This window comes from Corvus cornix, chromosome 3 (genome assembly GCF_000738735.6).
Source record: "Corvus cornix cornix isolate S_Up_H32 chromosome 3, ASM73873v5, whole genome shotgun sequence".
In the NCBI taxonomy this organism is placed as follows: Eukaryota; Metazoa; Chordata; class Aves; order Passeriformes; family Corvidae; genus Corvus; species Corvus cornix.
The window spans coordinates 109,633,593-109,641,818 of NC_047056.1; the positions used below are offsets into that span (position 1 = coordinate 109,633,593).

General features: G+C 42.4%; 1 protein-coding gene across 2 annotated transcripts in view; it reads left to right on the plus strand.

Annotated features, from left to right (window-relative positions):
- Positions 1-8,006, plus strand: part of RCAN2 (regulator of calcineurin 2) — an 84,385-nt gene extending 76,379 nt beyond the window's left edge. For both annotated transcript variants that reach the window (XM_010393212.3, XM_010393213.3), the window contains one exon: positions 1,562-8,006. In XM_010393212.3, coding sequence (XP_010391514.1) covers positions 1,562-1,722 — 161 coding nt within the window. In that variant the 3' untranslated portion in view covers positions 1,723-8,006. The remainder of the gene's footprint in view (positions 1-1,561) is intronic.
- The last annotated feature ends 220 nt before the right edge of the window (positions 8,007-8,226 follow it).

Below are 8,226 nucleotides of genomic sequence, written 5' to 3' on the forward strand. Positions count from 1 at the left end.
CAGCACAACCAAGCTATTTCTCTTTTTATATTTTAGCCTATCAGCAAGACCTGTAACGCTTTGCTCAATTTGGATTCAGAGGAAAGGTTGCCAAAAATAGAGCAGTTAAATGTCAACATTAATGGTATCACAGCAGTAAAATATTTCTCACAGCAAGATGCCTGACTTATAGCTATTATTCACTAGCTGCCTCCTTGTTTTTAGGCAAAAATACAGCGTGTCCTCTAGTCTCAAGCCACCCAGGCTTATTTGGACCAAGGAATTTGTCAGCACAAAGAGCATGTGAACACAGTCCCAGAGCTCTATGTGCTAATGCAGGGCCAAACCTGCAAGCTCTTCCTCACATGAATTACTCTGCCACAAAGTGGCCAACAAATAAAACTCCAAATTAGTCCCACAAGCAAGCCACAAGTGCTTTGAGACAGGGACTGCTATTTGCTTCCATGGTGTAACACCTGGCACTTCTGGGTTCTGCCAGTGGTGCAGCATTTAGGAGCCACTGCACTACAGAGGCGATCTGGGATGGCTGGGGCCTCACCTTCCTCATCTCAGAAGATTTTGCAGACAATGTTTTTTTCTTAAAACTCTTACATTAATTCCTTGCAATTTAATGACCAATACCTACTTGTATACCATGTCCAATCCAGAATATGTATAGTGCCAGCAGGCTCAATTCAGGACTGAAAGTCCTATGTCTGATCCCTTGTTTGCTTGTGGACTTTTGCAGGTAAACACCCACGCCTGTATGGGCCATTCACTTAAGAGTTGAACTTGATGATCCTTGTGGGTCCTTTCCAACTCAGAATATATTCTGTGGAAAAAAAAAAAAAAAAAAAAAAAGCCATGTTCATCAGAGGAGTACTGTGTTGAGTGTTGAGACTTAAATAAGGAAGAAAATATAATGTACTGTTTAGGCGTTCAGCCTGCTCTAGTGAGCAGTTATAGACTGCTCTGTAATCACATCTGCAGAAACAAAATTTGTTGCAGCTCCAGCTAAACAGCTTTGAGACTCAAAATCCATCTGGAGCAGAGATATGTGGGTTTTTTATTTCTGGAGAAATTAGATTAAGTGTTGAAATATGTCTGAGGGCGACAAGTGGACTTTAAATGGGACTGAAGGAACGCCACAGCAAAAATAAAGAACAACCCCAACCTAACAGGTGTGAAATGACTTCAGACCAAAGGCTGGATAGGTTGGGTTCCAGTTCCTCTTTTTAACCATGAACTTCTGTGTTCTTTCTCCTCTGCGTACTTTGTGGGTTTATCTCAGTGCTGTTAGCCACCCATATTGGTGCCAAACACCATTATAGACAAAAGGGTGTGTGTATTTTATCATGCCTTACAGACCTCTGATCAAACTGCCTCCTGGGGCAGGATCCCCAGGATGTGTTGTGGTAGCTGACAGAGTCCAGCTGTGCTGGTGCTCACCTGTATTTAGGAGCAGCAGCACACACTCACCTCCCTGTCCAGGTGTGGAGTGTTCTGCAGTCCAGGAGTGCCACAGGTTGTGTTGCTACTTAGATTGCCATCTCTTGACGTGACTGCTTTTCTCTGCTTCCAGGAGAGAAATACGAGCTGCACGCAGGAACAGAGTCCACTCCCAGTGTGGTAGTGCACGTCTGTGACAGCGACATGGAAGATGACGAGGACCCAAAGAATTCTCCAAAGCCAAAAATCATTCAAACTCGACGCCCCGGTGTGCCACCACCTGTATCTAACTGAGCCTCTCCCGCAGAAGCAGCACTTCTCTCTCCTCCAGCACAGCTCTTGGTTTTTGTTTGCTTTGTTCTGTTGAAAGGCAGCCTTTGCCTTCTGAGCACCGGGACATTAAGGTCATTGAAACCCCTTCACAGTAATCAAGCCTCTGTAACAAAAGGGCTAGGAAAATGATCTTTGTACCTGTAACCATATCACACACCAACTGATAGATCTAGCTGGAAAGGACAAAACAAGGCTGAGGAAACAAGGGAGGGTTTCAGTCTGAGGATCTTTTCACGGCTATAATTTGCATGCTGAAACACCACTACCAGAGATACCGTTTGGGTGGGAATTAGGCCGATATCAGGCTTGATATTCAAACTCCCAGGATTGCTACTGCCCTTCATCGAGCAGCCTGCTCCTCTGCCCTCCTCACTTCCCAACAGACCTTAGTCTTTTCCCTTTTCACTCTTTTTTAAGGGGGTAGGTGTGTTGTTTTTACTCCACTAGCAGCTTGGTGGCCTTTTCACCCCCTCCCCCCCCCCCCCCCCCCAGAATTTTCTGTAAGGAATACTATCTTTAAAACATTTTGAGAAACAACAGAAAACAACTCTATTCCACCAACAGCTGTAGGGAATGGTGGTCTGAAATGGTGACAGGGATGTGAGATGGAGTTCTCTGGGCTGAGGGGAGAGGCAGCAGCTGCTGGGGGGTCTGGTGTCTGTCAGTCCTTCTCTCTGAGGAGGAGGGAGCCTGAATATCAGTAGGGATTGTCAGTTTATCTTCCATCAGGGGATGAGTGGTGCTTCTCTCCGGGTCTGCAGAAGAGGAGCTGATTGACTGCTCATGTAAGATGGGATTCCTTGCTCCTGTCATAGCTGTATGTTCCAGTAATGATACAGGCTGAATGCTTTCCTAGTGGTGTGGTGAACAGCCCTGAAACTGTCAGTAATTACTTGCACATCTCTAATATTCAGCCCTTTTCCCTCCCCACTTCCTGTGCTTCAAAGCCCTTCTTGAGCTGTCTGCAGTTTGGGTTTGTGGAGGTGAGCAGAGGTTAGTTAAAATTCTTTTGTTGGGTTTTTTTTTTTTGTCTTTTTTTAGGCCAAAGAAAACAGGACCATAATTACACACTTGAAATTAGACTGCATGCAACTGAATCCTCTTTTTCACCCTGTCCTGCATGTTTCTTTCACTTGCAATATATACTGGGTTACAAAAACTGTTCTGTGTTTGCATCATGGCTGACAGCAGACAGATCCCAGACTCCCTGTCTGGCAGACCTTCCATGATGATTTATTTTTTTAATGCATACTTGTCATTTTGAGAACATATTTTCTAGACATTTGAGCTCAGATTTTGCATATATTTAAGCATGCGCTTAATTTATGCACATGAGTAGTTCCACTAAAATTAATACTGCAGAAACCAAGCATATGTGTAAGGTATGGTGGGATTTTTAAGCTAATTAGCTGCAGCTGTACTCCCCAAAGTGACTGTAAAATGGCACAGTGAGCTTCCACAGTTTAAAATCCTTTACAGCTTAAAATAAGTAAATACATTTTGGAAGCTTATTCTAGGATCTGAAAAGTCAGTTTAGGTTCTGTAATCAAGATTCTTGTCGTAAAACCTAATGATCTGGTTTCTGAGGGAGGGTTCCATCACACCCTTAATTAGCAGCGAAGCTACAAAGCTTCAGCAGAGTCAAGTCCCCCTTGGACAACAGGCATGTTGCTCTGTCAGTGAGGACAGGAGATGGCATTCCCAGCGGGCCTGGTGAGGACGTCTGGGAATGAGGACTTGTCATTCTCACATAGTTCATCCTCTTGACCACCACAGCCTCCTGATATTCCTGATGAGATGTAGTTCTTTACTCAGCACATTTCTGTAATGTGGTAATTGTTACTGGATTATGGGCATCGTTGTGTGCGTATTACACTGATAGAATACTGCTCATTAAATACAGCACAGACTGAACAGAAAATCGGGCTTTAGTATCCTCATGATATCTGTGTAGAGTTTTCTTAAAGTAACTCCTTAGAGGTGTCACTTAATTATTTTGTCAGTGATACATTTTAAATTGTCTTAAGGAAACAAATTGTCACTCAGGTCACAGCCCTAGGAATGTATCCTGTTGAAAACACCATCCTAGGCCGCAAATGGCATTCCAGGAGTAACACCACTGGCTTTTTTGAGAACACACCCAGAGCTGATGTCCATGGGGTTTAGCCCAGTATAAACAGGGACAGTAAGATTTAAACACATAAACAATCAGAGATAATCACCAATGGATTTTTTTTACAGGCAAGGCTGTAGGAGGCCACATCTTGTCCTTGCATCCATGTCCTCAAACTTCGGAGAGATGAGGTTCTGAACTAAGGACTTTGGCCTCAAATGATGTAAAATTGTACTGCAAATTAAAGCACTGGACCTTAAATGTTCTTTCCTCAAAGTGCATTTTCAAACATTTAAAATGAGGCCCCGTTCAGTGACTGCCCTGTGCTTTGTAAAGCTGTGTGGTACTACCCTGGAGGCAGCAGGACACGGCTCATTGCTTGAAGCACAGAAATAGAAACACAATTACAAACCTGAAAATTCAAAGCAGCCTCTATGGTCAAAGCTTATATATCACCTGTATGTGATAAAATAATGGCCATCGTTTAAAAAAAGAGCTTCAGGTATTATGGAATAATGTCCCTATCATCAAAGCATCAGCATTTGGGACTCATGAGAGAAGCTGGTATTTTACTAAATGCTGGTTCTTGCCTGACATGGAAGGAAGGCTTCTTTCAAAAAATGCTGACTATCTGAAACGGGAATTGTCCTATTCAGTACATCACAGGCAGTACATCACACAGAGCCCCTACTCATTTGAGTGTGAATTTGCTTTTCTGTAGCTTCTCCAGGGTCAGTCGCTCTGGCTTGCGCTTCTCACAGGGTTATCAGTGAGTTCTCTCATGCTGGAACCCTGGAAGAATGAAGCCTCAGTGTTACATTGTGGCTCCTGAGGCACAGTGGCACAGCCCACATAATTTTAATTTCCTCCCCAATGCAGGAGCTGGCCAGAGTGGCTGGAGGTGATGCCCTAGGGCCTCTGTTGTGTGGGCATGGCTCCTGCTGCTCCTTGGAAATTAAAAGAAGGAAATCAGGGGAGTACAGCTGCTGTTTCTGTTGCCTGCTGCCTGTTTGTCCTTTCTGGGTTCTTCAGATATGAAATTGACATTTTAATGACTTCCTCAGTATAGGTTGAAGCATGAAAACATTTCCAGTGCATGGAGAGAGTGTATTTTGGAATCTGCTCTTTTGGAACAAAACAACAAATTTCTGTGGCCTTGATTTTTGTAATTAAGACAAGGTAATGCAAACTCCCCCCTTCCTAACATACACAGACACACTCCAGTAAACTTTGTTTTCAGCCAAGAAAATATGGGAAGAGTATCCCTTCCTCAACCATAGCAAGACTACAGCCACAGTTACTGTAAAATGTTTTAGGTTATAAAAATTCTCCCCCTGCATAAATTGTGTAGCATCAATTTGATCCTAAATTGTGTGAGAGGGGTGGATTGGTTTTATTTTGGTCTTTTCCACCTGTCTCCCATTCAGCAACACTGAAGAAGCTTTCAGCAAAAATACAGATTGTTGTTTGTACCAAGTAATGGACTGAACTCCTGGCAGGATGCAATTCCAGTGGTTTGTCTGAGCACTGTCACAGATGGCATGAGCATTTCCATTGTATTGTACATAACTTTTGGAATATTCTATTTAGTCATATTTTATAGGAGTATTAAAAAGCTACTGGCTAATTAATCACTTTTACACTTGTATAATTCAGAGCTTAGTTTAAAATAATAAATATGGCAAACAGTATTCTTGTGTTCTGCTTGCATTGGCGTTTGGAAAAGCAACATTTAAAGAGTTAAACTATATCAATAAACTGAGTAGTGTGTTGTGTACCCCTGGTAGAATTGAAAATGCTTAAATGTGTGACATAGGCCAAACTCTGTTTCAGTAGAAATTAGGGGGAAAACAGCCTTCTTGTTGGCAGGATATGCCATGTTCCATTTTAAGCTGCTGCAGTTTCACAGTCATGTGAACTTGCTCTGGTTTGCTGTGGATTTGGCTCGGTGTACACAAAAAAAGCTGCAGTGCAGTCGCTGGTGAGCAAAAGCTCGGCACGTCCCAGCCCCCCGGCATGGTTCTCCCTGGGCTTTTATAATCATGGGTGATGCAGTGGCCATGAATGCTTGGACAAGAACATGGCATCCAGCTGCCAACTAGGCTGGGGAAAGAGTTCTGTTAACATTCATTATTACAAAAAGTTGAAACTAATGTGTCTTGCATCAGTTTGTACTGGGTCTTGCAAAGGATTGGAAACTGGGAGATGAGTTTGCTGATAACTGTCCTGTGAAATTCTGATATCGAATTGCTCAGATCTGGATTGGGAAAAAAATGATTTGTTTTTCTTTTTCTGTGTGCCTGGCATAAAAAAATTTGTTTCTCAAAGGATGATTGTTCATGCTTCTGAAAATTAGATCTGCTTAAGAAGTCTCATTGGAGATGTAAATTCTGAGCTCCTTAATTTCTTTGGAAAGAACAGGCCTTAACCTCTGTGTTTTAATTAGAAAAACTAGTAATAGTGAACTTCTTCTGGGGTTCTTTTTACCTCTTCTAGAGGTGAAATGCAGGAGGCCTAGTTTATTCTTCACTTTGAGCACCAAAAGAGCTTCCCTCACCACAGTGAGTTTCTTCATCTACCCAACTGAAATGCTGTGTTTGCGACATGCCGGCTGTGGCTCTTCCATTGTGCTTGGCACTGGACACAGCACTGGGAAATAAGCTTCAGGGAAATGAGCTTCTCTGCTATCTGTGGATAGCAGAGAGCTGTGTGTCCCACAGGATCAGACTGATCACAGTCACAGCACTTTCAGATCCTCTAAAGAACCTTTACTGAATTTAGTTTTGGTCCTTCTTTAGTGGCAAAGACTTCATCACTAAACTTTTGCTGTTTCAGGCTTTCTCTCACATACCAGTGTAAATGTAAGAGCTTTCCATTTCCTTGATTCCCTTTTGGCTAAGAAATCACATTTACTTCTGGTTTATCGAAAAGCAAAACCAGGTATGGAATAGAGTCCCAGCTCTCATTTATACTCGGCATCATGCAATGTTCTTGAATAACTAGTTACACTAGCAAAAGCCCCAAATACTGCTTTTCCTGGTTTAACCCATCTTCTGAGGGAGTACAGCAGCTTTTAATATTCCAGGCTCCTTTTAAAAGGAGATGTTTTTCTAACAGTAGCTATGCTCTTTTTTTTTGAATACATGTAGACTGCAGCATTCAGGGGTAAAATGACAAGGGAGGAAGTGCTGTAAAAGCTCTTTCCCACAGGTCTATTTGAAGTGTGGAGTATATTTTCTTTGGCTTGGAGGGAAGGGAAGGCAGCACTGATAAAGGCAGAACAGCAGCAGCCCTCTGGATGGAAGAGCAGGAACCCTGAATGCCCCCACTGCAGAGATGCTCAGAAAACTTTAAAAACCAGCCTGAACTCTCTCTCCCCTTCTGTCAGTTCGTTCAGTTGCTACACAGAGATTCTGGGGCTGCAGCAAGAGTCATCTTAATACAGGATTGTGTCCTGATGCAGCGGCTACAAAGTCTAGATAGGGACATTTGTTAGAGAGATTCTTGCTGGAGTAAGGCTGGGAAAGCTGTGAAGTGTGAGCAGCCTTGAAGTTAATGAAAAGTGAAGATATTCAGAACCTTAAAACAGACTTCAGGATTCAGTTTTGAATCAGGGGCTTCCTCACTCGCAACACTGAGAGTATCCAGCAAGAAGGATTAAACTTCTCTACTATTCTCACCAGAAAATCAGCCTTCTTTTAACAAATTATTGTAACTGATCATTTATCTAGTGCAAGAAAGTTGTGTCTACATTAGTGTCACACAGTTGTGTTCTCTTCACTGTTGGGTTAATGAAGGTAAATGTTCTGAATCCATTTTAGAGCAGAGTTCTTGTACAGAAACTTCAGAAAGAAATGCCATCTGTAAGGACTGGTGGATTCTTAAGTGTCAGTTTGGCAAGTTGTCCTTCTGTGGGTAGCTGCAGAAATATTTCGTGTATGTTGTTGTAGATTTAAAAGCATTACTCATGGTTTCATTCAAGTGTCTGCATTTCTGACACAGATGTGACATATCTGTATATATTATAAATCAATACTATTTTTAACCACATATTTTGTACAAATATTCACATTAGCTCTGTACTTCAATGAAAATCTATTATGGTATTAAACATTTTGGTGGAATTAGCAAACTCCTTGTCCGTGCTTTGCTTTCATTTTATAACAGCGTTAAGCAGCTGAACCATTTCTGGCATCCAAGGCAGATATCATTTCCAGCGCCTCATGTTGTTCCTTAAATCCAGGTGCACCTGTACCCTCTAGTGACTGATCCCAGCCACTGCAGAGGCAGCTCCCAACACCTCCGGATCCGAGTGAGAGCCCAAAATCAAACCTGAATCAACAATAAATGTG